General features: G+C 43.2%; 1 protein-coding gene across 1 annotated transcript in view; it reads left to right on the plus strand.

Annotated features, from left to right (window-relative positions):
* Positions 1-12,103, plus strand: part of Ints4 (integrator complex subunit 4) — a 65,264-nt gene that overhangs the window by 42,847 nt on the left and 10,314 nt on the right. Inside the window, exons 16-19 of the mRNA XM_051148977.1 lie at positions 4,546-4,639; positions 8,604-8,684; positions 9,556-9,686; positions 10,080-10,139. Of these exons, the coding sequence (XP_051004934.1) occupies positions 4,546-4,639; positions 8,604-8,684; positions 9,556-9,686; positions 10,080-10,139 (366 nt within the window). The remainder of the gene's footprint in view (positions 1-4,545; positions 4,640-8,603; positions 8,685-9,555; positions 9,687-10,079; positions 10,140-12,103) is intronic.

The following is a 12,103-nucleotide window of genomic DNA, read 5'->3' on the forward strand; positions in this document are numbered from 1 at the left end:
AGCTATTTGGCTTCTCTTTCTGACTATTGGTCTTTACTCTTTGAGTGGCTTTGAGATTTGTTTATATTTAGATTAGATTGTAGTGGTTAATATTTTTTAATTCTGTTTGTGTTCATGAGTTGATTTTTGGTTTTGGTTTTGTTTTTTTGTTTTTTGTGTAGCTGTCCTGGACTCACTTTGTAGACCAGGCTGGCCTTGAACTCACAGTGATGCGCCTTCCTCTGCCTCTGGAGTGCTGGGATTTAAGGTGTGTGCCACCATGCCTGGCCCTGTGTTCATGATTTGAAGAGTAATGCGAATAGAAATAGTTACAAAGAGTGCAAACCTTTAGTTCCAGCACTTGGGAGATGAGTGACAGAAATGCAGAGGACTAATAGTTTAATAAGACAACAGTTTTACCCTCCCTGAGGCCTGATGTGGCTGAGACCATCATGGGTTCACACTCACTTCTGCTTCGTGTATTCTCTGTGCCTGGCAATCTCACTATCCCTATGTCTAGTCTCCTCTTAGCTGTGGGAAGAAGGAAAGGGCAAAAGAAGGGCTTCATTCTGCTTCACTTACTCTCAAAGATGGGTTCCAGTTTTCTTTAATGTTGAGTGGAATATCAGCTGCAGAGATGTGGTTGTGTCTAGCGTTAGGGAGCCTGGGTCAATCAATGACCTTTATTCTAGGTGACTAGTTTCTGGGGAATGATGGCTTTATTAGGAAGATGCTCAGCTAGACCACATGACCCATAGAATCGACAATACTTTCTGTCCTACCGACCTTTTCCCGCTAGTTCACTGACCCTTTTGTGTGCTGTTGGCCAACCATGGTTCTGGACACCAGGGTCCGCTGCTCTTGGTAGTTCTTGTGAAGTGGGCCTCAGCTCTTGTTTTCGTGTTTTCTCCATGATAGTGTTTAGTTTTGGAGGCCACTACAAGAGGCTGCTGGCCCTGAGCCCAGGAAAATAAGCTCTGAGTCCTGATTCATTCCCATCTAATTAAGCATTATGGGCTTGTCCTTGACAGTTTTATCCTATTGGCACTAAAGCAAGTGCAGCATGCATAAAAACAAGCCAGCTCAGTCTTCAGCTGTGGTGGTGGTGTTAGTAGGTTCTCAGTAAGCACCTGCTGGGATGTGTTGCCTTTATGATCTGGTGTTTTGTTTTTATTTGCTTTTTTTACATTTTATTTAGTGTGTGTGGGGAGGGTGTGTTGGGTGTGTGTGTGTAAGAGGATGAGATGCAGGCGTTGGTTCTTTCTTTCTACTGGGAGAGTCCTGGGGATTGAACCCAGGTCATCGGGCAATAGCCCATACAGGCTTGGAGCTGGCAAGCCCTCAGTTGTACTGGTTGGCTGGCTCGGGGTGTTATGTTCCTGACTTGAGTGTGTTCTCAGGAGAGTAATCAAGACAATGGGGAAACTTGGAAAGGCAAGCAATAGAGCAGCAGCAACTGAGGGCCCACCCTGCCTGTCAAACATTGCATGCACGATGCAGTCGTTAGACAGGTTAGGACCAGGATTTGAGTGTAGCTTTGTCTGATTCTAAAGTTCGTGTTGTGGGATATGTAATAGTAAAAGGAATTCCTGCGTCAGGTAGATGTTATATAGCAGATGAGCCCTGGGTTTGGGCTGCTAGGGATGACACAGTTGTTAAAGTGCTTACACTAGGACCTGAATCCAATACTCAGAGCCACAAAGCCATGCTGGGTGTGTGCCTGGAAGGCCAGTGTTGGTGAGGTAGAGACACATGTGTATGGATATTAAAAAATGAGATCCTTGCCGGGCGTGGTGGCGCACGCCTTTAATCCCAGCACTCAGGAGGCAGAGGCAGGCGGATCGCTGTGAGTTCGAGGCCAGCCTGGCCTACAAAGCGAGTCCAGGACAGTCAAGGCTACACAGAGAAACCCTGTCTCAAAAAAAAAAACAAAAACAAAAACAAAAAAGTCTCTGACATGTAGCTCTGGGCATTCTGGAACTTGCTGTGTAGACCAGACTGGCCCCAAACCTGCCTCTGCCTTCTAATTGCTGTGTGTATATTAAAAATATACACACAAGCCTAGCATATTTTTTTTTAACTATTTTTAATAGTGATTTTAAAAATTAACAAATTCAGGGCAGGCAAAATGGTTTACTAAGTAAAGGTGCTTGTCTCCAATACCTACAGTCTAAGAACCATCCCCAGAACTCACATGGTAGAAGAAGAAAATAGACTCCCCACCATGTCTTCTCATTTCCACATGTGTGTTCTGTTTCCACATATGTGGTGTGACCTGTGCCAACAGGGACACACAAAAAACACACAATATCCAGGCTTGGTGGCACCCACCTGTAATCCCAGTACTCAAGAAGGCTGAGGCAGGCAGATTGCTGTGAGTTTGAGGACAGCCAAGGCTACACAGAGAAACCCTGTCTCACATCATACTAGCTTTTTTGTTTCTGTTTGTTTTAGTTTTTGAGGTAAGGTTTTTCTGTGTAGGCCCACCTCTCCTGGAACTCAATCTGTAGACAAGGCTGGCCTTGAACTCAGAGATCTGATTGCCTCTGCCTCCTGAGTTCTGGCATTAAAGGTGTGCCCCACCATGGCCAATTTAACGTTGATATCTTAAAAATGCTGTTTATTGGCTTTATGAACCAAGGATCATTAATATATGTTTTGCAAGGGGCCACTTTTGTTCTGCCAAATCACATTGTAGAAATACAGTTCAATATAGTTGGTTTTTGTTTTATTTTGTTTCATTAGTATTTGATATATTTCATAAGTAAAATTTAATAGCAAATAAATGCAGTATTATATGATAATGATTAAAAGAAAATAATTTTAGAGTCAGACAGACCTAGCCTTGTGTCCTATTTTTGCCATTTTTAATCCTGTGACCTCAGACAAAGCACATAATGTCAGTCTTTAGTTTCATGCTCTGTGAAACAGATTAACTACAGTTCATGTTGTGAGGATTAAATGAACTCAAGTAAGGAAATACCTAGCAACCGTACAGTTGCACACAGAAGGTGCTCTCTGTACCTTTCCCTGTAAAGAGTTCACAGTCTTCCGATGGGTGTCTAGACCGAGGTTCCTGACGTAAGAGGCGCACAAGGGCACCCTGGGGCATGCAGGAGTTCACCCATGGCTGACACACCCTGGGGCATGCAGGAGTTACCCATGGCTGACAGTTTTCAGTTTTGCCTGGACAGTAGTTGACATTTCTCACTGCTAATTGGGTCAGGTTGTATCTTGTTCTGTGAAACCGAGAACCATTGCTGCACTCCAGGGCAGCAGACTAACGCAGTGCATGCTCACCTCAGCAGTGCTCTTTTAATAGTAACAGAGGGCACAATCTTGCTGACAGTCATTGCTTCAGGACTAGAGTGATTCTGAACTTCTCTCAGAAGAGACACGTTGAAGAAGTGAACTGCAGAGATTAGCTGGTCACCAAAATCGTACTTCATAGATGTGGATAGCCCAGGTCTTTTTTTATGTGTTTGGGCTCCTCAGGACGGTCACTCAAACACATGACATGATGTTATCCATAGATACACTCATTTCTTCAGTCACTGGCTATAAATTGCTCTGTTTGGTTGTGAGAGCCTTCTTACCCATCAAGGTCTCTAGGAGGCTGCATTAATTATGCTGCCCACTGAATATGAGATTAAAGAGAAGGGCTACAGTTTTGTTTAGGCTACAAAATAATCTGTTATGTCTGAAATAGCTTCTCAGGTGATTCAAACTTTTAGCTTTCCTAGGAACTTTTATGTATAGAATTTTTATGTTGCCATTAAAAATAATGAGGCAGGGGCTGGGGAGATGGCTAAGTAGGTAAACTGCTTTCTGTGCAGGACCTGAGTTTGGATCTCCAACACTTTTTGTTTTTTAGATTTACTTACTTCCTATTTATTTATACAGTATTCAGCCTGCATGTGAGCAAGCACGTCAGAAGAAGGCACCAGATCTCATTATAGACTGTTGTGAGCCACCATGTGGTTGCTGGGAATTGAACTCAGGACCTTTGTAAGAACACCCAGTGCTCTTAACCACTGAGCCATCTCTCCAGCCCTCCAGCACTCACATTTAAAAAAAAAAAAAGTGGCAATGGCAGTGCACGTGCTTGTAATCCTACCTTTTGGAAGCAAAGACAGGGGATCCCAAACTCCAGTCAGTTGGTGAGTGCCAGGTACTGTTAGAGAGCCTGTCTCAAAAACAAACAAACAAAAGGTGGAGTCCACAGAAGGCCTCTGGCCTCCATAGGTGACTGTAATGAGTGTATCAGCTTAAATTGCTTTTGAAAATTTAAAATATGGGCTGGGAGAGATGGCTCAGGTAAAAAGCACAAAAAAATGTAACCTCGTTTCATTATTAGCCACTCATTGGCAATGCTGTAACAACCACACAGTATTGGTAGTGTTATTTGTTACTTGGACCAGTTACCAGTTATAAAATAGCTAAACAGTTGTGACTTGATCTTTGCGTTTATTTGTGGCTTCACCCTTCTGCTCTATCTGACTTGAATTGGTCTTTTGTTTTTTTGTTCTTTTTGAATAGTTGGTTTTGTTTTTGTTTTTACTGTAGAGATCTGCAAAGACTTGGAGAGCTTCAATCTGAATTGGCAGGGGTAGCTGACTTCACTGCCACTTATCTTCAGTGTCAACTGCTCCTCATTAAGGTTTGTTTGAATTCAGTGTGTTTATGATTTTCTTTTTTTCAAGATAGGGTTTCTCTGTGTAGCCCTGATTGTCCTGGGCTCACTTTGTAGACCAGGCTGGCTTTGAATTCACAGAGATCTGCTTGCCTCTGCCTCCCAAATGCTGGGATTACAGGTGTGCACCACAGGGCCCAGCATGGTGTGTATTACTTTTAACCCCTAAGTTTGGAAACTATAAGAATACCACGCCTGGCTATGTTTATGATTTTTAATGCTAATGGACTTGCATTGATCCAGCAGTGTTTGTTAAGTAGAAAAATTTATTGTTCTGTGAAACCATCCAGCAATGGGGAAGTCACATTCTCTACAGTGGCATTATATTTTTCTCTACTTATAAATAAATGTTAACTCCTGTAGTATCTTAGTTAGGCTTTGTCTTGCTGTGATGGAACACCGTGACCAAAAGCAAATTGAAGAGGAAAGAGTTCTTCCATATTGTTGGTCATCACTGAAGGAAGTCAGAACAGTACCTCAAACAGGGTAGGAACTTGGAGGCAGGAGCTGATGCAGAGCCGTAGAGGGCGCTGCTTACTGGCTTGCTCCTTGTGGTTTGCTCAGCCTGCTTTCTTATAGAACCCAGAACCACCAGCCCAGGTTGGTACCACCCACAGTGGACTAGACCCTTCCTCATCAATCACTAATTAAAAAATGCTCTACAGACTTGCCTACAGCACTATCTTTCTTTATTTAATTTTTTAAATATATGAGTGCTCTGTTTGAATATACACCTGCACGACAGAATAGGGCTTCAGATCCCTTTATCAATGGTCATGAGCCACCATGTAGTTGCTGGGAATTGAACTCAGGGCCTCTGTAAGAGCAAGAGTGCTCTTAACTGCTGAGCCATCTCATCAGCCTCTTACAGCCTAGTCTTATCGGGGCATTTCCTCAAAGTTCCATACTCTAAGATGACTTTAGCTTGTGCCAAGTTGACGTAAATCTAGACAGCAGATAATGGGATTTTTAAAAATTTTTGGAGAATTTTTTCATCATTATCAAATTAGAATAGGATGGTGCACACCTTTAATCCCAGCACTTGGGAGGCAGAGGCAGATGGATCTCTAAATTCAAGGCCAGCCTGGTCTACAGAGTGAGTTCCAGGACAGCCAGGGCTACACAGAAACTGTATCTTGAAAAAAGCAAACCAAACCAAAAAAACCAAATTAGAGCAGATTTTAATTCTAGAATCCTACAGATTGGGTCAAGGGATATTTAGCCTAGTTGGTAGAATAGCTGCTTAGTGTTCCTATCCCCTGGGCTTGATCTTCAGGACCACATAAATCAAGTGTGGTACACTGTAACCCCAGCATTTGGAAAGGTGGGAGCTGGAGGCAGGAGTTACAGGGCAGCCTTGCCTACAGAGGCCAGCCAGGGCCACAGAAGACCTGCTCCAAAACAGAAAGGGTACTAGGGATCAGTGAGTGTTTCCTTTAATGGGATTGGGCATAGGCTAGATAAACTTTTATCCTATTTTCTTAATGGCTGATTCTGTTTGTCAAAGCTGAGAGGCACATTATTTGCTCTTAAAAAGGCCAACTACCCAGGCCTGTGTTGGAACAGGCCTGGAATCTACCTGCTCAAGGGACTGAAACAGGATTGGAAATTCATGGCCAGCCCAGGCAACTTAGAGAAACTGCTTTCAACCTAAAAGCAGAGCTGAGTGGTAGATCATTTGCCTAGCATGTGTGAAGGCCTGGGCTTAATTCCCAGTTGTAGATAGGAAAGTGGGAATAAAGGACAAGATTGCTGACATGAGACCCTGGGTTATTGAAAAATAAAAACAAAATCCACTTTTCTTATAGCAAAAGATAAGAGGGGAATGAGAAGAAATTGTTTAGCTATGCTGATTACTCATGTCAGCTAGAACCTGAGCCAGGAATGTGTTTGTAAGAGGGAGGAACTAACTAAATTGTGGCATCCACGCAACCGTTTGGCCTATGGTGGTATGGTCTACATGGAGAATCACACCACAGTACAAGAAAACACAGCGTAGCATTATGTACTCCAAATTAGAGAAACAAAGCATGCTGCTCCAACCGCACTGCATAAAGCTTGTCATGAGAAATAATTAGAAGTAAGTATTCAAAGGCTTTCTGTTGGGCTGGAGAGATGGCTCGGAGGTTCAGAGCACTGACTGTTCTTCCAGAGGTCCTGAGTTCAATTCCCAGCAAACACATGGTGGCTCACAAACCATTTGTAATGTGATCTATTGCCATCTTATGGCCTGCAGGTGTGCTTGCAGGCAGAGCACTGTATACATAATAAATAAACAAATCCTTAAAAAAAAAAAAAATCAAAGGCTTTCTGTCATACCAATCTTGAACCTACTGCTATTCCGTGTGATGGTGCCACATATTTGTGCCAACTGAGCACTTGGAGTGTTGATAACTCAAACCGGGAAGTGCTGTTAAGTATGAAACATCCACTGGATTTTTTGGAATTACTATGAAAATAAACCTGTCTTGAAGTAGAATAATGTAGAAGGTTCAGTTATTAGGTACTGATTTATTGATTTGTTTAGTGATTTACTTGAAGTACTGTTTGTACTGCCTGTTTGCCAAGCATGACTTCACTTGCTACCTGGAACAGAATGACCTGGAGAAATAGCTGAAACAGTTGGTCGTTGCCCTTGACAACCTGGTGACTGCCATTTATGCTTCCTGCCCCAACTGTGGTCTAGAGTATAAGATGAAAATACTGGAGCTGCCATCGAGGCCTTTCAGGACCTGTCCTGGCTTCAGTCCACTGATGACATCACCTCTTTTCTGCTCTCACTTGTGTCAGAGTGCTCACTCACCAGAGATTCCTGCAATAGTCTTACTAGTAATTTAAAACATACCGCTTTAGGGACTGGAGAGACGGCCCAGCCCTTGTTCTTCCAGAGGACCCAGGTTCAATTCCCAGCACCCACAGGTGGCTCACAACCGGTTGTAACTCCAGTTCCAGCAGATCAGTTAACCCTCTTCTGTCCTTCAAAGGCACCAGGCATGCAGACATAAAAACAACAAAACAAAACAAACAAGCAAAGGCTACCACATTTGTGAAAATGTTCATATGCTGGATTAAGTATATATATATATATATATATATATATATAAAATCAGGCAATGATGATGTTTACTTGTAATCCTGGCCCTAGAGAAGCTGAGGTATGAGGATCATAAGTTTGAGGCTAGCCTGGGCTACGTACGTAAGAACACCCTTTCTGGAGAAAAGAAAGAAAACAAAAGAAGTTCCTTGAAAATGATGTTTCACAGCAGAAGTAAATGAAGTTGGGTTACAGACATGGATGGTTAAGAGAGGTGTTGAGGCCAGGCGGTGGTGGCACATGGACTTAATCCCAGCACCCAGGAGGTAGAAGCAGGAGGATCAGTGTGAGTTTGAGACCAGCCTGGTCTACAAAGTGAGTCAGGACAGCTAAGGCTATAGACAAACCTTGTCTCAAAGCACCACCACCACCACCACCACCACTACCCAAAAAAGAGAGGAGGTTGATAGTGAAATCTGTGGCTGTTGGTGATAGTTTTGACTGTAGAGAAACTAAGAAAAAGAAGAATCTAGGAAAGTTGCCTGACTTGTAGTTCTGCAGGTTGGGTAAGTGATAGAGCACATCAAAGGACACTGAACACAGGTGCAAAGAGAGAGTCTCGTTGCGAACATGACAGCTTAGGTTGCTCGGGTCATGCAGTGACCCTGTGATCAAGGCCCTCAAATGCCTGCCATGACTCCTGTCTCCAGGCAATCATTTGAGCACCAGCTGCTGAGCTATATCTCTGCTGCGTAAGGCTTCCTCACTTAAAACAGAGTGATGGAGAGGAAGCCCTGAGCATGGTATGTTTTCAAAACAAAGCAAAAACACAGATCTCAAGTGTTGTGTCATTTTCGTGACGCCCGTGTCTGTCTCTTCTCTCGTTTTTCTGAGTAGGCCTTGCAGGAAAAGCTGTGGAATGTGGCTGCTCCCTTATATCTAAAGCAGAGTGACTTGGCCTCAGCAGCAGCAAAACAGGTAAGCATATGGAGACACTTGCCCCGTGCAGAGGCCTGCCTAGGGTCCATGTCTCTTGGCTTCTGAGATGCAGGCTCTGGCAGAAGTGTGAACTAGGACTGTGAGATGATGACTGTGCACAGCTCTGGGCTTTGGAGTCAGGACTTGGGTTCTAGTCTCGTGTCTTCTCCACCTGATGAGGTGATAAAATGAGCAAGCTGTTTGAGTCTCTTGGACTTTCCTCTATAAAATGTGGCAGTTGAATTGCATGATTTCTGAGATTCTTTTGTGTTCTAAAATTTTACCAGTTTGTGGGTCATAGTGCTTGCAATGTAGGCCTGATGACCTGAATTCAGTCCCCGAAACTCATATAAAGTACGCATGCGCTCACATATCACTCTCACACACACACAATTTACATTATATTATTTATAATTTATATTTGTTTCAGATAGATTAAAACCCAATAAATACAGTTGTGAATCTTTCATCTAAAAAAACATGAAAATTGATTTTGAGGTTGTTTTAATATTTTTATTAATTCTTTGATAATTTCATACAATGGTTTGATTTTTTTGTTTTGTTTTGTTTTTGTTTGGTTTGATTTTGGTTTTACAAAGCAAGGTTTCTCTTTGTCGCCTTGGCTGTCCTGGACACACTTTGTAGACCAGGCTGGCCTCGAACTCACAGCGATTCGTCTGCCTCTGCCTCCATGAGTGCTGGGATTAAAGGTGTGCACCACCATGCCAGGTCAGAAGCCACACTTTTAAAGAAAACTCTTCTTTCCTCAGAAGCTATCAGCTGTCCATAGCTCCTTAGTTCGGGATGGAAGCTTATAAGACCCTTTCCTTCCAGGATATTTTACTGACTCTTAATTGTCTTTTCCTTATAGATCATGGAAGAAACCTACAAAATGGAGTTTATGTACAGTGGTGTGGAGAACAAGCAGGTGGTGATCATACACCACATGAGGCTTCAGGCCAAAGCTCTGCAGCTTATAGTAACTGCGTGGACTACTCGAGGGTAAGCCGTTGAGCTAGGCAGAGTAGGTGGCATCCTCCTTCTGAGGACGTTGGCAGACCCATTCCCAGCTCTGAGGTGAATGATGGGTACGGATTAGGAAAGGGCAGCTAGGAGATGCATCTGCTTATTTCATTTTCAGATATTTCAAAGCCTGTGCTTAGATCAGATTAGATCCTTGGAAATTACATCTCTCCTTTCTAACGGAAGATGCTGCTCCTGGTCCTCTGTCCCTCAGAGACCATTGCCTTTGCTTGTTGCTGTTGTCTTAAGAGCTGTTTTACAGTGTACTGTATTCTGTCTCCTCTCAAGGAAGCTCAGGTTTCTGGGACTTCTTGTCCTCACTCCTTAGTTCACAGAGTCACAAGGTTTTTACACTTTGCTTTTTTCCTACAGAGTTGACCTCTTATTTGGAATGTGTGAAAAATTTTTACAGCAAGTGGATTTTTTTCAGAGGTAAGTATTTTGTAACTTTTGGGGGTTTTGTTTGTTTGTTTTTGTTGTTGTTTGTTTGTTTGTTTGTTTAGTTTTTCAAGACAGGGTTTCTCCATGTAGCTCTGGATGTCCTAGAACTTTCTCTGTAGACCAGGCTGGCCTCAAATTTACAGAGATCTGCCTGCTTCTGCCTCCCTAGTGCTGAGATTAAAGGTGTGTGCCACAACCAACCAGCTACTTTGTAATTCTTTTGATGGTTTTTTTTTTCATCTTGTTTATGTAGAAAATAAGTTACCTGGCACCAAACAAGATCTGCTGCCCAGCTATCCATCACCTGTTGTCATTGTGCCCTACTGTGGCATTTTCTTTAATGATGTGCAAACTGTTCTGAATGTAGAGCTTCAAAAGTAAACATACAGCTAAATAATTCTCTGGGCCTCTATTGCTGCGAAGAGACATGACCACGGTAGCTCTTACAAAGGAAAACATTTCACTGGGGCTGGCTTACAGTTCCAGGGCTTAGTCCATTATCTCATGACTAGAAGCACTGCAACATGCAGGCAGACACGGTGCTGAGAAGGAGCTGAGAGGGCTACAGCTTCCCCAGCAGGCAGCAAAGGAGACTGAACCATTTGGGGCAAAGCTTTGAGCATATGAAACCCCAAAGCCCGCCCTCACAGTGACACACTTCCTCTAGCAAGGCCATACCTACTCCATCAAAGCCACGCCTCCTATTAGTGCCACTCCCTGTTGCCAAGCATTCAAACACATGAGTCTATGAGGCCATTCCTGTTCAAACCATCACAACCATCTCTCCAGCCCCAAACCTGAGGTTTTTTATAACTTCTCATTCTTTAATAGTCTATAGGGTTGATTGTGTTCTGACCCTTCACCTATAGATAATCTTCTCTTTTCACCTCTGAGGCAGAGTTCCTCACTTTTTAATTAGAGCTGCATATCTTCTTTAATTAAGTCTCTGAGTAACTATAACCTCTTTACTGGGGAGGGAGAGGCGTGACCATTCCCTTCCACAAAGCAAAGTACTGTACAGTCAGTTTAAGCTGGGCATGAGTAACAACTTTTCTTAGCCTCAGTGCAATATCATGCTCTCTCAATCTTGGTGTTCCTATAGCTTAAATGTAAGGGTTTTTTTGTTTTGTTTTGTTTTTTTGTTTTTTAAACAGTTCTTTTCAGGGCTAGAAGGATGGCTCAGCTGTTAAGGGTACTTACTGCTCTTGCAGAGGACCTGGGTGTGGTTCCTAGCACCCACATCACAATTGCCTATAACTCTAGTTCCAGGGGATCTGATGCCTTCTTTTGGCCTCCATCCCTACCCCCACACCCCCACACCCCTGCCTTACCCCACCCATGCCAGGCATGCACATAATGCACAGGCAGACAGACACTCAAATACATAAAATATAAATAAATTTGGGTTGGAGAGATGGCTTATGGTTAAGAGTACTAGCTAGTACTCTTCCAGAGGACCCGTGTTCAATTCCCAGCACCCAGATGCCAAATCACAATGCCTGTAACTCCAGTCCCAGGGATCTGATACCTGCCTCTGTCCTCCATGGGCCAAATATGCACCCAGTGTACATATATACATGCAGGCAAAAACACCCAGACACATAAATAAAGTTTAAAATAAAAATAAATGTTTTCCATTCTTTTTTTTAGACAGAATATCACCATGTAACTATGGCCTGCACAGAATACTCTGTGTAGACCAGGCTGGCCTCAGATTTATAGATTGCTGCCTTCTCATGCCTTCTGAGTATGTGCCACCACAATCTGTCAAAAATAAGTCTTAAACAGCAGGATCTCTTCAGGCCTGGTGAGGGAAATACCCTATAATCTCAGCAGTTGAAAGGCCAAGGCAGGAAGATTGCAGCTTCTCTGGGCTTTAGTGAGACCACAGCAAAAAGCCACCAGGGCTGAGATTATGGTCAGCGGGAGAAACTTTCATACCATGTGTAAGGCCC

Source organism: Acomys russatus, chromosome 7 (assembly GCF_903995435.1).
Source record: "Acomys russatus chromosome 7, mAcoRus1.1, whole genome shotgun sequence".
NCBI classification, from domain to species: domain Eukaryota; kingdom Metazoa; phylum Chordata; class Mammalia; order Rodentia; family Muridae; genus Acomys; species Acomys russatus.